This window comes from Lutjanus erythropterus, chromosome 21 (genome assembly GCF_056507025.1).
Source record: "Lutjanus erythropterus isolate fLutEry1 chromosome 21, fLutEry1.hap2, whole genome shotgun sequence".
NCBI classification, from domain to species: domain Eukaryota; kingdom Metazoa; phylum Chordata; class Actinopteri; order Lutjaniformes; family Lutjanidae; genus Lutjanus; species Lutjanus erythropterus.
Window position 1 is genome coordinate 12,255,969 of NC_139337.1, and position 17,068 is coordinate 12,273,036.

At 41.1% G+C, this 17,068-nt stretch overlaps 1 protein-coding gene across 1 annotated transcript; it reads left to right on the forward strand.

Annotated features, from left to right (window-relative positions):
• The first annotated feature begins 1,677 nt into the window (after positions 1-1,677).
• Positions 1,678-16,567, forward strand: pck2 (phosphoenolpyruvate carboxykinase 2 (mitochondrial)). Its single transcript, XM_084747572.1, has 11 exons — positions 1,678-1,931; positions 8,487-8,699; positions 8,789-8,973; positions 10,365-10,435; positions 10,639-10,774; positions 10,899-11,086; positions 11,168-11,330; positions 12,161-12,373; positions 12,560-12,697; positions 13,860-13,955; positions 14,911-16,567. The coding sequence occupies exons 1-11, from the start codon at positions 1,900-1,902 to the stop codon at positions 15,375-15,377; spliced, it is 1,902 nt and encodes a 633-aa protein (XP_084603698.1). The 5' UTR covers positions 1,678-1,899; the 3' UTR covers positions 15,378-16,567.
• The last annotated feature ends 501 nt before the right edge of the window (positions 16,568-17,068 follow it).

The following is a 17,068-nucleotide window of genomic DNA, read 5'->3' on the forward strand; positions in this document are numbered from 1 at the left end:
AACCAATGATATAGAGTGCCTAAAACTGATGGACATGTATTATTAAATATTTCAATTTATATTTACTTTTATGATGTTTAGACCACAAAATCTGAAACTAGAAACATGCAAATATAATAAACCTTAATTTCAGAAAGGTACAGAGAACTAGCTACAGCAATTCTAAGGTCTTATATATGCTTCACAGTAATTGATTAAAGACGTCACAGTTTTAATGGATTTTTGCCTGTTGCTGCAGTTCTGAATGTTCCCTTTCATAACCGTGGGCTGCAGTTGTGGGCGTAAAGCATATATGCATTCATTCATTCATAGCAAATGTGTGTGTGTGTGTGTTGTCCATGTGCTGACTGTGCAGGCCCTATCAGAGAACATGAGACAGGAGGGCAGAAGTTTAACCAGACATGCTGAACTGTTGTATCTTACCCTTTATCTCCTGCATGCTGTACATACTCTTCAGTCTAAGACCCCACCCCTTTGCTTCCCCTATCCCTCACAGCTCGTACTGTGTGTGTGTGTGTGTGTGTGTGTGTGTGTGTGTGTGTGTGTGTGTGTGTGACCCCCTCCCCCAGTTCCCACAGAGAGAAACATTAACAGGAAGCTAACTATTTAAAAAGCAGATGCAGACTGACTTGATTGGCCTGCTCTGCTCTGTACTGTTGTGCACTGTGTAAAGCAGAGGCCTCCTACTGGCTCATGTCTGAAACCATTTCACTCATAAAACAGACTTATCAGTGTTGTAAAAGTGATCATATTGCAATATTATCCTAGAGGATTTACTATAAAGCTTCACAGCCTCTGATAGCAACACGAAAGGGGTGGTTGTAGTTTGAGCTTCAGCGCTCAAAAGTTATGTAACACGTCAAATATTGCAAAGTCCTAGATTTGCATTTCTTTGAGGCGGAGGGAGGAAACATGTTAAGCTTTGTTTCTTAACATTAATGGTTGATTAATCAATTGTCATCCAGTTAATTGAAAATTTCTCCTTACTATGTTCATAGAGTGAACACAGGCGCTATCAACGATGCTGTTCCATTCAGGTTAAACAGATCAGCAACTGTGTGTGTTGGCTCACTGGAAAGGCTCTGCTACACTAAATGGAATGGGACCTACCACTAGTATCACTGGAAAGGCCTGTATTTACCCCAACTATTTCATATTAATATGGCTGCTGTGAAAAAGATTTACTGTTTTGCACCAAAATAACGTGTGACAACTAACTTGACAATAAACATGATTCATTTTGATGCTCACTTCAGCCACAAGAAACCTCATGTATCTCGCAACTATAGAGTTTGCTGTCGTCGTGTAACCTGAAACGTATTTTCTCACATTGTGTGTTACGGGGGAGTTTCAAGTGAGGACTGGTGAACACCCATCTGAGCGCAGGCCTATCTGAGTGTCTGGTGTTTGCGTACCCGCGCTCATATTTCCGGGTTGAGTCTGCACGCCGCGTTGCGGTGCAGGATCTCGGGAAACTTGCATCAGCCCGGAGGAACAAACGACCAGTTGCTCTGACGTTTAGGACAACACAACAGTATGGACACGACTTACAGCAGGATATTTAAATCTTAAAGCACCTCCTCCTCCCCCTCCTCCTCCTCGCCCTGCTGCTGCACGCTGAGCCGAGCCGGTGGACCCGGTGTTGAAACTTTCCTGAGTGAAGCAGTGAGGTGGACTGGACTGATCTGGACGCTGTGGTCGACTTCATCCTCCCGCGGTGTGCTGCTGACATCAAGGTGTATGTGACTGCGTGTGAATGTACACGTTGAGCAAAGTGCAAGGTCTCCTCAGAGAGCAGAGCAGCTCCGACCGACTGCTCCTCGTTCACCTCCTCACACCACTTCATTTGCCTTTTTACACTTTTGTATTTTATAAGCTAGTTTGATTTTTACATCAAAGATGTCGTGCCTGCTGCTGGGAGTCATAAGAAGGTGAGTAACTGTGACTTTTTTTGTAGTTTAAATCGTGTTTTAGCTTCGTGGACGATACATTTCATTGTATTTAAGCTGATGTGTAAAGTGTAACTTAACGTGCACATTGCTAACTGTCTTTGCTATTCTTTTAAAACAGATTTATAAACATAGGTTTACTTGAATATCAACTATTTTCCTCTACTCATATAGAAAATGTATTGTGGAGAACTTTGTCCTGCTTATTTAACATGAACCTCTTTGGGATAATGTTCACTGCTCTCTTTCAGGCACAAATGGGTTTAAAACTCAATCTGATGTATATTTTTGCCTGGTTAGGTACATTCAATGAATGTTTTGTTAAATATTTTACATACAGAACGTGTCTTGTGAGCAACTTACTGTCCTGTCTATATAATATGAGCCTCTTCAGGATAATGACACCCCCTTTTTTTGGAGCATAAACTTTATTTTCAGTAACCATGGGCTTATTACACAATTTGGTATGTAGGCCTGTGTTTTAAAGCCCAACTGTTACTGGATGTTTGGGTCCCATCATGATATTATGGCGCAGTAAAGTAGTACCCAGAATGTATTATAAAGACTATAGAATGTATATAAATACATTTTTATGCAATGATCTCTCAAAAGTGTCTATCAATATTATATTTTACAGTTAAATAATAAATGCTATTGTCCAAAATGACATTAAGACACTGAAACAGTGTTTATAATAATCATAAATAACTATAAATAAAATATATAAATAGTTATATGTACAGAAAAGGTAGCCAATAAATAAAAACAATCTGTTTTGTTAAAAAACCTTCCATGTAGGCACATATTGGACATATGCAGATACCGAAATAGCTCGATATAGCTGTGATAGGCCAATGTCTGGCTGATAATTGGTCAGGCTTTAATATGTTTGCTTGCTTAAGTTAAATTATTGAATAAATGCCAATTAATTTAGCCTCTTTATTATTTGTTTTCCACACAAAATATATTGTGGACAAATATCCTGCCTCATTAGTAAGAGCCTCTTTGGGAGAGGCTTATGTTCACCAGCTTTTCTGAAGCAGAAACCTTTGTTAAGTGCTTACAACACACCATTGCATTCGTTTTGACAATTGTGTAACACAAAACTGACAACATAATTTAAACATACTTTTCCAATGAGATAACTCAGTGCCACTATTGGAGCATCCAGAAGCAGGGCTACAGGATATGGTAAAACAAATCATACTGTGATTATTTTGACAGATATTATGATAGGGTTCACGATTACTTGGAATGTCAATGTTAATTTCTGCATCACAATTTTCATTTTCTCTAGAAAAAAACTATTTAAATTATATTAATGTGACATTCACTGGGGCCTGTACCAAACAAACATGTTTTTTTAACACCTGGAGAGCAAGAGTCCAGAGCATCTCTGCAGCACTACAGTACTTCATGTTTATGCTGTTTTGTCACATTTTTCCACTATCAAAAAATCACAGCCTCTGTGATTTGGATATTGCACCTGGTCATATCGTGATTTTGATAATATTTTAATAATTTGGCATCGCTGATTAAAAAGCCTGATCTTGTTGCTAAGACTTTGTTGTACTCTAAACTGGTTTGCTGCTTGCTGCCAGGAACTTGTCGGACTTGATCTCAGAGACAGGCCTCTCAGATCAGGTGACTGACGACTTGATGACTTGAATGAAGACTTTTGTCTTTATAGATAAAACACATCATTGTAGATTTTTTTTTTTTTTTTTTTTGTCTTTCTGCATTCCTTCTCTCCACCACATTTTCCCTGCAGGCTTTGTGGTGACACAACATCACACAGAGACTCTGGAGTCACTAAAGTGAGCCCTCCTTGGCATTGTGTGTTTGCTTTTATCTTCTCCTTAAGGATGCATGTGAGTGACACCGTGGTTGGGGCATGTGAGACGGCCCGTGTCTCTGTGCATTTTGTTTGTATTTCTGCTTGACAGATTGTTAATGGCTGGAGTCATCACTCCTCTATTTGCCTGAACGTCTCGGAGCATGTTCCATGTGCTTTTCCCCATGTACGCGCTGTACCAAGAGTGAGCATAATGTATGCAGCACGTGTGCATGTTCTGAATGATATTCCAGCTTACTTCATGTGTAGACTCTGCCCTAGAGAGGCAATTGACCAGGATCCATGTGAAGGAGGAGTGTAGGCGTGTCTGGCTGTAGGGTGAGAGGATTGGCTTGTTGATTTGGAGGTGTGTTTAGAAGAAAAGTTGCACAGCTGGAAACTAGAGACCGTGTGGGGAATGGATACCATACCAGAGTTATCTGTTCCTTGACATTCCTTGTTTCCTCTATGGATAGTGTCATTTAATTAAAAAATGTACATTTAAAAAATAGAGACTGGTGCTCCCTGCTTCAACTCTAAAGAAAAGTCACATTTAAAAGGTTTTCTTGAAAGCTGGGTTAGTCAGGATAAATCTGCTAAATTTGTTAAGTGGGGGGTGCTTGTCCTCATCAGGGATGGGGGATGGGGTGAGGAATGGGGAGTCAGGGACAAAGGCACAAGTGGATGAATGACTGCAGGGGAAACTGGGAGCAAAGGTCATCAGAGTCCACTCAGGATCTCTAATATTGCAGCTTTTTTGATGCAAAGGAGGAACAAAGCTGCTAATCCGTTTACCTTTTATCTTCAGTCTCAAGCCTGCAAGCAAAAGAATAATCAACAAATACTTCATTTCTGTTCATTAACTTCAAATCCAGCCATCTCCTCTCCTAATCCTAATCACACTGGAGATAATATTCAGCACCACCCGAATGGTTACAGTAATTACTGGCATGACAGGGTGGATGATTGGAAGCATAGGTAATTCATTTACTCTGTGGGGGCTTGAGACTAAAGTACTGTTGAGCTGATTTAAGAGACTGGATCATTTAATATCACAGATAAGTTTAATTTTTATCTTCTGTGGGTAAAGGTTAGTGTAGGCTGTTGTGGTACAGTTGTTCTCAGGAACATGTGTCCCCCCCAGCTAATCATCCATTTACCTGTTCAGATTTTAGTCAAGAAGTCTGAAGATCCACTGAAAATCACAGTCTCTGCCACATGAGCAATGTCTCTTTTGTGAAAAAGAGAAAGTGAAGTTTGTTTAATGGATACAGGGTGTGCAGAGATGTAACACTCCCCTGTCGTTTGCTGTAGCAACGCCATGAGGTTCATATTTGTGGTTCTGAGGAAGAGGTCTTCATAGCTATTGGGTGGATTGTCATTTGAAATTAAGGACAGGCATTCATGTCCTCCTCAAGATGAGTTGTAGTAATTTTGATAATCCCCTGACTTTTCATCTAGTGTTATCATCATGTCTTTTCACTTTGTCTAATACTTTGATTTATGACCAAAAAAAAAAAAAAAAAGTGTCAGACTTCAGGGCTGAAAAATGAAGCCAATACCGATGTGCCAAAAACTGCAGATCATCAAATGGCCACTTGAGGCTGGTTATAAAAGGGAGTCAATCTCCATAGACCCCCACCATTAAACTGTCCACCTTTACAGCAGAAATAAACATGTTTACACCCTGATACAAAAACGACTTATGTCTCTTTTGCTACTTTCCCCTGTTAATGAAACTTTACAGAGAAATTGGCTTAAAATTAGCTATGCATAATTAAGGGTGTGCCCACTTTGAGTGACAGGTATTCGCTCAGCCACTAGGTTCATTTGGCCTCAGCTCCGCTCATGTACCACCTCTGTGCTCATTTTTGGATGAGTGGGTAGTTAACCTGGTCAGGCACTGCCAAGATAGTGATAACCTGTAAAATAAATGACATCCCCATCAGCCTAAGCTGTGCTTTACATTTAGTGTTAATTAGCTAATGCTAGCATGCTAAACTAAAAGAGTGAATATGATAAACATTGCAGTTGTTAAACAGCAGCATGTTAGCATTGTTACTGTGAGCAGTTAGCATGCTGATGCTAGTGTTTAGCCCAAAACATTACTGTGCCTCATTATACTTAACTGAGCTGCGAAGCTACATTTTCTTAAATCTTTTTACACTTTTGTCCAAAGAGACTTGTATTTTTTTCTTTATATACACATACATACATACATCAGGAGCACTTTGGGGTTCATGTCTTGCTATGCTATGCTAATGCTCTAATCCCACTTAAATTCATTTTTTGTTTACTTTACTGATACCTGATACTTTCTCATAGATACTGCTGTAATTCCACCTGCAAAGCTCACTGTGATTGTAGTGTAGGCAGGTATTCCTTTCAGGGTGCATACATACATCTCAACAACCTCCAGGCAGGTTAGCCTGAGGTGAAACCCAGAGCCACCAAAGTCTCACTTGTTGCACCACTGACTCCTGCTGATTCAGCTCATTTTGAGTAATAACTGAGGCCGGCTCAAATGAGCATATCAACATTGGTATCCATTCAGATCTTCTCTCATTTGGACTCTGTTGGCTGAACAGTCAGAGTATACAGCACAGACCGGACTCTGTTCATGATGAATTACTCCCACATCAATGGTTAAACAACTGGCACGGTGCAGGTCCCTTGTTCAGAGAGAGTTTGGACTCTGAGGCTGGCAGGACACTGTTCTCAGCTCTTTGCCCCCTCGCTGTCAGCTTACACGTTATCTTTTCTGTCACTGTGAGCCTCTCGGCATGCCTGCCGCTCATGCCCTTTGAATGCTCTGACCAGATTCACATGTGTGTCTGTGCGCACAAGGAAATGTGTGTGTGTGTGCATGTGATGCACACATGACGACACTCGACTTGCAGCCAATTGGGAGCTGCATGCCTGCACTGGATGGGACAACTGTGTCGCTGTCTTTGAAACAGCAAAGTAAAGGAGTGTGATTTATAACCCCTGTCAAATTAGACACTGATTTTTGACTGAAGGAAGATTGTGGATCAACTTATGCTAAAATGTGGTTTCTCTGACTTCTCATTAGAGGATACAGGATTATGAAGTTCTGAGTTTCTAAAGAGGTCATCTGGGTTCGTCCACACTGTCCACAGACAAAGCACAAACACACATTGTCTATTCAATTGTCAGACCGTTGCTGGGGATGGACAGGAGATGCACACACACGCTTGTGTTTTAACAGCTTGCATAGCTGCAGCCCTCTCAGTGGCGTGTGTTTGTGATTATCATGCCGCTAACAAACAATAAGCCGGCCCCCTGCATGCCTCTCTTTATGTGGAAGAGTCCATTTGAGGCTCTCAGGTTGCCCCAATAACTGCCTCATGGCAGCACTGTCACATGAAAAACTCAAATTTTCTCCTTACTTAAAGTTGTATGTGCTCCCTTGTGACTTTTAAAACTCGCATCAGTATCAATTAGTATACGAAATGATTTGGCAGCAGTAGCGTTTATAGCTTTTTGCTCATTTCTTCATGTAGTTGTACCCAATTAGGAATGTCAGATATTTTTGACTACTTATATGTTAATTTGCATACACACACTCCGCTAATGGCTTCACTAGCTAGCAGTCTTAGGGAACATGGAGCTCAGTGTGGGAACATTACCTCCAGAGTCAAAGTCAAATTGTGATGCTGTTCTTCTGTTTAGTAGTAGTACAATCACTATGCTGTATCACAGTAAGAACAAGCATTCCACTTGGTGCCTTTTCTCCCATCTTGGCTCCTCCTCCTAGCGAGGATATGAGAGAGAGATTTGAGGAAGAGATGCAAGGATGTTGGTCTGAATCCTGATGATGCAGGGTGACAATCGCTCAAACTGTCCAGTCAACATCACGCCTCTTGATAAAAGACTTCTGCTTCAAAATTTATTGAAACTGTTGCCCCCACACCCAATTAAATGAAGATGAGATCAGCCACAAAGATAATGCACACAAAAAGTGTCATAACTGGAGAGAAATGAACCTAGTAAACCAACTGTGACCATCAATAAGGACACTCGCTGCAATATACTCTGGTCAGAGCTGGGTCATCCAACTAATCTGCACTCATGTATCTCCTGACTAATGTCAGCATCCCATAAATTATTGAATAAGATCAGACAGAAGGCTGCGTGTTCTCCAGTCTGGATGTGAAGTCTGTAAATCCAACAAGACATTGTAGTATACAAAGCTGCGTCTGCGGAGGGAAAATTAGATGTTCTGGTAGGCCACTGTAGTGTTACGTAGATCACAGATCACAGGACTGTCAGACAGTTTTCATGTGTCCATATTTTGGAAGAAACTTGTGTGACAGTCTTGCAGGAAAATACCTTTGCACAGGAATGCACTCCACAGAAAGGTCAGAAATGAGTTGACAAGGTTTGTCCACATTATAGGCGTCAGTTCATTTAATTTGTGTAGAGTTACGCCCAGCTCAGCCACAGGGCATCGTAAATCACCTCACCAGACTGTCAAACAACATCAGGTTCTCTCTCTAGCAATGACTACTTTAATATCAGTTCAATTTGTAGAAAGATTTTTATGCCTGTGTAAAAAAGAAAAGCATGTTGTATCAAAATAAAAATACACAAGTTTCAGTACATTCAGTCAGTGTAGTTGAAATGTCCAGTGGTCACAACAAAAGGGTCAAAAATGTACTTCAATGCCCATTCTCTTTCAGACATGGTGGTGTCGGAGCCAGTGTCGGGGTTCGGTCCCTGGCCTCCATCCCCTCGCTGCCCCCGGCGGTGGCTGATTTTGTGAAGGGAGCAGTGGATGAGTGCAAGCCCGCCAATGTGCACGTGGTGACAGGGACACCGGAGGAAACGGCCAACATCCTGGCAGGTCTGGAGAAGGAAGGGATGGTCAAGAGGCTTCCCAAATATGAGAACTGGTAAGGGCTTTAAATTTGTATACTTGCATTCATACAACGCCTTTAAGTGCTCGCATTTAACTAGTGCTGTTTCCTGCTCTCTTTTCCAGTTGGCTGGCACGCACAGACCCAAAAGACGTGGCTCGGGTGGAAAGCAAGACTGTGATTGTGACCAAGAACCAGAGGGACACGATCCCTATTCCTGCTGAAGGGATGAAGAGCCAGCTGGGAAGCTGGATGAGCGAGTCTGACTGGCAGAGGGCCAGAGAAGAGCGTTTCCCCGGCTGTATGGCAGGTATATTGTTGGATGGAATGAAATGTTTGACTCTTGTTGTCAGGAGATGTGTGTTGTCAACAGTTATATTTTAATCTGAACTATTTGAAAATTTAACAAGAATTAAATGAGCTTTTTCTCTTTAAAGATTAACTTAACAGCAGAGTGAAAACAGTGTTCACCGCCCTCTCAGGTTGAAAGTTTAAAGTAGAGCTGGGATAAATACAGCCTGGGGGCCAGATAAATCCCAGTGGCGGGTTCTGTGTGGCCCAAGAGGCCATCATTACAACTTGGAAATATTACAATTAAAATCCAACACAATCCATTCATCACATGGCAATTCAGAAAAGGTAACCAGCTGTAGAAGAGCATTGTATTATCCAGCTGTTAGCACACTGACATCTGTGTGCAGATGTACCCCATATACAGTCGACTGCACAGTTACGAGAACTTAATATCACATTTTTGTCTGATCCACCGCAGCCTGATCAATTTGTCATATGGCCCCCATGAAAAGTTATAACTATAACCATTTTTAAACGCCTGATTTAAAGCATGTTGTGTGGTCAGAAGTGTGATGTCACAGGGTCCACAGTACACCCATATATCAACATGAAAGGTTAAACCACTGCAAGGTTTTCAGGGGCTGCAAAGTTACTCTTTAACAGATGTTTCACCAAATGTGTTCTCAAAGTGTAACTGCATTTGCAAATCAACATGGATGTTTTGCACGTCTGAAGTCCCAACTGTAACAATACATTGACGGGGAAAAATCACTTGATTTGCATCAGAAACATTGATGCTTGATTCACAACGGCTGCCATAAAAGATGCCCTGTGGAGTTCTATTTTAAACAAAACAAAAGTTGTGAATTACATGAATTGAGGTCTTACAAATCCTCCAGTTACATACATGTTTTTTTGCTGGCAGTCTTTTTCTTCACTGTGGATGCTGGAGTATCACTGTGGGGTTTTTAACACCTTACCCCTGCCAACTGACAGTCAGTGGAATAGCATGAAATCCAACAGGAACATGTGTTGTGTCTGCAACTAGTGGTCAAAAGCCCACGGGGTGCTTTGAAAAACAAAAGGTCCAAAGTGCTCAGAACTTCAAACAAGTGTATTGAAGATGCTCTTTTAACAGAAATGATTAAATAAAATATGAAATGTCCAAGGCACTCCTCTGACAAGAAGTTAAAAAACCTTTATTCAAATAGCTATTTGACTGTGAAATTCTAAAAACATAGAACTGTTACAACTCACATGTAGCAGCACAGACTTTTTCTGTTTTTTAACCCTACAGGGTACCTTTAAGGAAAGGCCACGATATCTCCAGTCCGATATTACCTTCATGTCCAGCATTGAGTGAAAAATAATCATCATTAATGTGTTGTTTCTGTGTGCTCTGTGTAGGTCGGACCATGTATGTGATTCCCTTCAGTATGGGTCCAGTAGGCTCGACTCTGTCTAAATATGGTGTCCAGGTACTGACTTTGCTCCTCAACATTTCATATCAGAAAAAAACATGCAATAAAGCAATAAACCTGCTGTGTTGTTCCTAACCATGCTTTGTTGCTGTAATTTATGAAAGTTATTTATCATACAGTCTATTGTAATGAATTGCTGTAGCATTTTTATGGTTATTAGGTTGTAGATCAGGGTGATAAACATTTTGATCTCCTTCAAGGTGACTGACTCACCATACGTTGTAGCCAGTATGGGGATCATGACACGCATGGGCACTCCTGTCCTGAACAAACTGGCTGAAGGAGTGGACTTTGTCCGCTGCCAGCACTCTGTGGGACGACCTTTACCACTCAAAGGTACAAATTAAAAAAGCCTGAGACAAGTTGTCTTAGTGCTTTGTATAAAACATAAATCTCCTCCATTATTTATGACATCATTCCTCTGTTCTGTTATCTTTCTGTCTGTCTGTCTGCTCTACAGCCCCTCTGGTCAACTCTTGGCCCTGTAACCCAGACAAGGTGCTGATATCTCACCTGCCAGACCTCAGGCAGATCATGTCCTTCGGCAGCGGCTACGGAGGAAACTCTCTACTGGGGAAGAAGTGCTTCGCTCTCCGCATCGCCTCCCGCATTGCCAAGGATGAAGGCTGGCTGGCCGAACACATGCTGGTGAGTGAAAATTGCTGCATAAATCCTGCTCGATAAAAATTAAAGAATGAACTCATATTCACAACTCTCTCCTCTCGTCAGATCCTGGGTATCACCAACCCTCAGGGAGTAAAGCGTTATGTAGCGGCGGCCTTCCCCAGTGCCTGTGGTAAAACCAACTTGGCCATGATGAAACCAGCTCTGCCAGGCTGGAAGGTTGAGTGTGTGGGCGACGACATTGCGTGGATGAAGTTTGACAGCCAAGGTGAGAGGGAGGTGGACGGCTCACACACACACACAGGCTGTATTCAGAGCCAGCTACTACTTACTACCAACGAATGCAGTATGATTGACTACCGCTGTCATGGTACTATACAGTATGAAACTGTTAAATCGATCAGTATGATAGGCCAGGCTTAGCTGGTTTTGTAAAAACAGTACACCTATGGAAACCACTGCCGCTGTGGAGAATCCATTTTTTCTCTAAAAAAGAGAGAAATATAAAATGTGGATTTCCATGATTTTCCCAAAGATGAACATTTACCTGAGAGACGGCGCAGGCTAACAATTAGAAGGAACCAGATTTACTGATGTTTTTTAGGGTTACCACAGGTCATTAAAGAGTCTAAAATCCAATCATTTTAATTTTAGATCGACTACAAAATTAAACTAACATGAAACCAATAACCACTATTGACTCATAATGGTCTTACAAACATCTTAAATCACTCTTAGATCTTAAAAAGTCTTACATGTAACTTGTTTAAACCTTCTGAACCTGGTTTAAGTAGCATTTGCCACAGAAATGTGCAAAAATTTAAAATACCTAACATTGCTGAAGTCATCTGCTGTGTTGGCTGCAACTGTCTGTGTGACTGTTCTAGCATGTTGCATTGTGGGATACAGTAGGCAAAGTGCATGCTGCTGCATACTGCAAGTTTTGCTTTTGTTGGCATACTACATGCTACATTTTTGTCCAGTCAGTACATACTGTTAGTCTAGTAGGTGGTTTCAAATGCAGCCATAGAATAAGTTTGTTAGTCCATATGTAGTGAAGTAAATCCTCATGTAATCTCTCATCCTGTCTTTGTCCAGGTAAACTGAGAGCCATCAACCCAGAGAACGGTTTCTTCGGTGTGGCCCCCGGCACCTCAGACAAGACCAATCCCTACGCCATGGCCACCATCGCCAAAAACACCATGTTCACCAACGTTGGCGAGACCAGCGATGGAGGAGTGTGGTGGGAGGGCCTTGACCCCCCTGCAGGGGTCACACTCACAGATTGGCACGGCAAAACCTGGAAGCAAGGTAACATGAGGTGGAAAGTAAACAGCCACAGTGTATACAGTGACATCTGGTGGTCTGTCAAAGCAGTGTCATTTAGAAATGTCGTGACCTTAGACACTGTATGAACCTTGATATTCAGATGTAGAGTCGATGTTCACAAAGCACTGAAGGTGGAATAAACTGTTGTTTCCTCTCTTCTGTAAACAGGAAGCTCGACACCGTGTGCCCACCCCAATTCCCGCTTCTGTGCCCCGGCGGCTCAGTGTCCCATCATCGACCCCCAGTGGGAAAGTGAGGAGGGCGTTCCCATCGACGCCATTATCTTCGGTGGCAGGAGGCCAGAAGGTCAGCACCGCTTTCAGTTGATATGAATCAAGACTTTCTTTCTCTAATATTGACAGATATTATTTGATGAACATTTGAACATATATTTCTCATTTTAAGCATTTAGTGGTTAGTTTTCTGTGGTGTGACTACACAGAAAGGATCCATCTAAATAAACTAAAGGACAATAGTTTTTGCAATGGGACCAGTGTTGAGGGAGACACTGCAGCCATCAGAAGGAAAACAGAGCCACAACGTAACATACTGCACATCAAAGTATGTTCACCAGAAGTGCTTGTTTTTGCCTTTGATGGGGTCATGTCTGATAATTTTATGGAAGGGATCAGAGAGGTCTTTTTTTTTTAGGGAAAGAATAAAATACATTTTGTTTAACAAGAAACTGGGAAGGGAAATTGTATCACCAAGTCACCATAAATTCTTGTCTTATCTTTCCAGTGTTCCAACAATTACTAGCTGTGGTTCAGTCAAAATAAATCCTTAAATTCACCGTGTTAGATGTGAAAATATCTGGAATGGAGAGGGAATTCAGGGCATCAGAGAAGCAGTGGGGGGAAACCGTGTGTACAGCCAGAATATTTTCACTTCTGTTTCGGTGAAGTAGGGGTTCAGGTGTGTTTTATGATGTTAAAATTGCAATGATAAATCAACACAAATATTGCCAAACAAAAATTGCTTTTGCTTTTGCAAGAATAATGAAACAGCATGTGTATCTTACTCTTAAAGTCTATCTCTGTAGGGATCCTTTTCACAATATTCTCAGACTGTTATAATAATCTGAGCCTGTCAGTGGAGAAATCAAGCACCTTTAGTAGACTTTGCTGGACTTCAGTGGATAGCGTGCAGTTGGCCGTAAGGATTACGGTGTGGCGGCTACAGCACTGTCTCAGCACTGGACCAGTTGAAATAATTGTTGTCCGTTGCACAAGACAGTGTTTAGTCACATGATAGGTACTGTAATTAAATAATACAGCAGTGGGTGTGACACAGTAATTATGCTGTGCACAACTGCCTCACAACACAGTCCTTGTCTTGTCTTTGTCTTTAACATGTTACATGTGTGAGTCATCACAGCAGCACACGTAGGTTGTAGTACACACCAACATGAGAAGTTGAGTGAACAAGCAGCTGTGCATTAAACATGATAAAATGTTGATGTTGTCAGGAGTCCCTCTGGTGTACGAGTCTTTCAACTGGAAACACGGAGTCTTTGTTGGAGCTGCGATGAGGTCTGAGGCCACAGCAGCTGCTGAGCATAAAGGTACAAAGTCACACACACACAATTTCTCGTGGTCTAAATCCCTATAAATAGATTTGTCCTGATTTATGACCTTGATTGCTTTAGAGTTGATTGACTAGTTTTTAGATATTGTGTCATAACTTGTAATAAATCAAACATTACAGAGTTGTCCTGTTGATGATGTGTTTTTATAGGGATAGTTTGGATTATTTGAAGTGGGTTTGTATGATGTACTTATCAATAATCAATCTATTAATCAGACAACATGCCACCAGTTTGGAGAAGCAGAGAGGGGCACTAGCATGGAAGCTAAGCAATGAACTGCTGTGGACAGGGTCAACAACAAAACATATTTTAGCCACTTAAAAAGGTCCACCTAAAAAATCATTTTCAATTTAAGTGTATGCTATATTTAGAATATTTTCACCACTTTACCCCTGGCCTTTTCCAGTGGGAAACCACTTTCATATGAACTAAATATCACTTTAAAATCATTTTCTGTCACTCAACTAGACTCCATGGGTGAGATCAGTAATTTTACTTTGCAGAACAAGAGAATTGCTGGTCTACCACTGTTTGGATCTGTTAGTTTGTTTGTGTTTTGTGTGACTTTGGTGTTTTAAAGGGGTAGATCAGATTCACAGAAGTCATACAATAACATAAAACGAGCTAGAAGATCGAGGCAGCGGTAGACCAGCAGCTCTAGTGCAAGATAAAATTACTGATTGGAGTCTGGTTGAGTGAGAGAAAGTGATTTTGAAGTGACGTTTAATTCATATAAAAGGCTGACTGATGGCAAGGCAAAGCAGTGAAAATATTCTAAATAATAGTGTACACTTAAACTAATAAAGCTTTTTTTTTTCTAAGTGGCTAAAACGTGTTTTGCTGCTGACACTTTTTAGATAATGGGATGATAAGTAGTTATTATTATTATTATTATTATTGTTATTACAAAGTGTTTAATGTTTTCCTTCAGGCAAGGTGATCATGCACGACCCCTTTGCCATGCGGCCCTTCTTCGGCTACAACTTTGGCGACTACCTCGCTCACTGGCTGAGCATGGAGAGCCGAAAGGCCCCGACTCAGCTGCCTAAGATCTTCCATGTCAACTGGTTCAGGAAGGATGCAACCGGCGGCTTCCTCTGGCCGGGCTTCGGTGAAAATGCCCGCGTCCTGGAGTGGATCTTCAAGCGCTGCAGCCGGCAGAGGGAGGATGAGGCAGCCAAGAAGAGCATTATCGGCTGGCTGCCAGAAGATGGCGCCATCGACACTAAAGGCCTAGGCAGCAAGGTAGATATGGGTGCCCTGTTCGACGTTCCTGCACCTTTCTGGCAGAAGGAGACGAAGGAGTTGAGAACCTACTTCACTCAGCAAGTTGGAGCTGATCTGCCGGCTCAGGTGGAGGCTGAGCTGAAAGCACTGGAGGACAGAGTGCACAAATAAAACCCTACTGACACAAAGCTCCTCCAGAAACAGGGAGGGAGTCACTGATGACACAAGATGAGATCATTAGGGTGCAATCAGAGTCGCTGGCTGGTTCACATACACAGAGAAATTAGTTCTGAACCTGCTGAGAAACACTTAGACTGGATAAACAGGTAAAGATGCCTGGCTGACAGGCACAGTGACATGGAAACATCCCACTCCTCTTTGGTTTTCGCAACATAGGATATGTACTGAAATGCCAAAAACATGGCAGATATTACTAGTGCAATCTCAGTCAAAAATGATTTATGACAGTCGTTTTTGATATCTATTTACTGATAGGCCTTTTTATATGTCAAGAATTCAATATTTGGTTGAATAAAAACCAACACGTCAAAGAAAACAACAGCCAGGTCAGAAGCGAACTTTCTCTGTGCATGAAAACACAGTCAGTGACTCTTGTTTTTCTCTTTTATGAAGAGAAATCTGTTAGGAATTAAATGTCAGATATGTTGGAGTTGGAGGAGAAGTTAATAATCTACAATGCAATACCTACCTTACGGACACTAGTTCACACTTACGCTGCAACACTGAGGAACAGGTGCTGGGTTGGTGGTAGGAGGGAGGTTCGACTCTCAACGTGAAAGCTGACATGAAGATTTCTGTCAAACTTGTCATGTAGAGAAGCTAATGTCACTGCCTCCATTCACTCCCAGGAGCTGGCATGGTACTGAAGCACAATCAACATGGCCCAGCGGTGCCTGTGAGACATTTAACACCACAACATCTTGGCTGCTAATGTTTACAAGCTAAAGCCCAAAGACTAGATAAACTTTTAACGTTTTTACTCATGAATAGGTTTTAAGTGAATTTTAGCACCAGCTCTTTTATTACACTATTGACTGAGTCTCATGAGATGCCCTTATTTCAAATGGAGCTCAAAACTGGGCAATTTATACATCAGAAGTCCATTAACTACTCAAAACCTTGTAGCAGATTTTCAGTGAGCCTGAGGATTACTATGCATAATTCATCTTGCAACTTTGTTGTAATGTTTGTGATTAAATTGTATGATTTCAGGTGATGTTTACACACAATGAGTGAAATGTTGGACCAATAAATGCAACTGAGATTATTAGGTGTTTTTAAAAGTTGTATGTCAAAGATTTTATTACTGTGCAATGAATAAATATCTGAAAATGCAGAAACTATGTCTTTCATTTCATGTTCATTTCTGAAGTCAGGTAGTGGGAGAGTAATTAAAGAAAAACAGGTAAAAAGGTAAGGCGTGCACACTGTCTTTAAGCTATATTTATAGCCATATTTATTACCATGTTTATACATCATGCACCTCAATAGGCTGACAAGCACCATAACAACACCTGTTATTAACCATTCAAACCACGCAGGGTGATCAGTATTAAAAATAACATTAACGGTTCAATAAATTGCATAGAAAAAATACAGAGAAAAACAGTAATACAAAAGCCATATGTGTAATATCAAGAATATATGAAAATATCAAATTCATCATCTCATATGAAAGTCTACATGAGCTACATTAAAAAAGTGAAGAGGATAATAAAGAACAAACTCTTAAAATTATGTACAGATCCTGTGTATCAACATTCCTCTAAAGGATCACTTTACAACAATATGGAAAACACACAGCTGTTGTATTCATAAAACCAGCATTTTTACAAACAGGT

Bases quoted from the DNA above. Each gene is read 5' to 3' on its own strand.
- pck2 (XM_084747572.1), top strand. From the start codon at position 1,900: ATGTCGTGCCTGCTGCTGGGAGTCATAAGAAG. The intron at 1,932-8,486 runs GTGAGTAACTGT...ATTCTCTTTCAG, and splicing joins CTGCTGGGAGTCATAAGAAG to ACATGGTGGTGTCGGAGCCA. The intron at 8,700-8,788 runs GTAAGGGCTTTA...TCTCTTTTCCAG, and splicing joins CTTCCCAAATATGAGAACTG to TTGGCTGGCACGCACAGACC.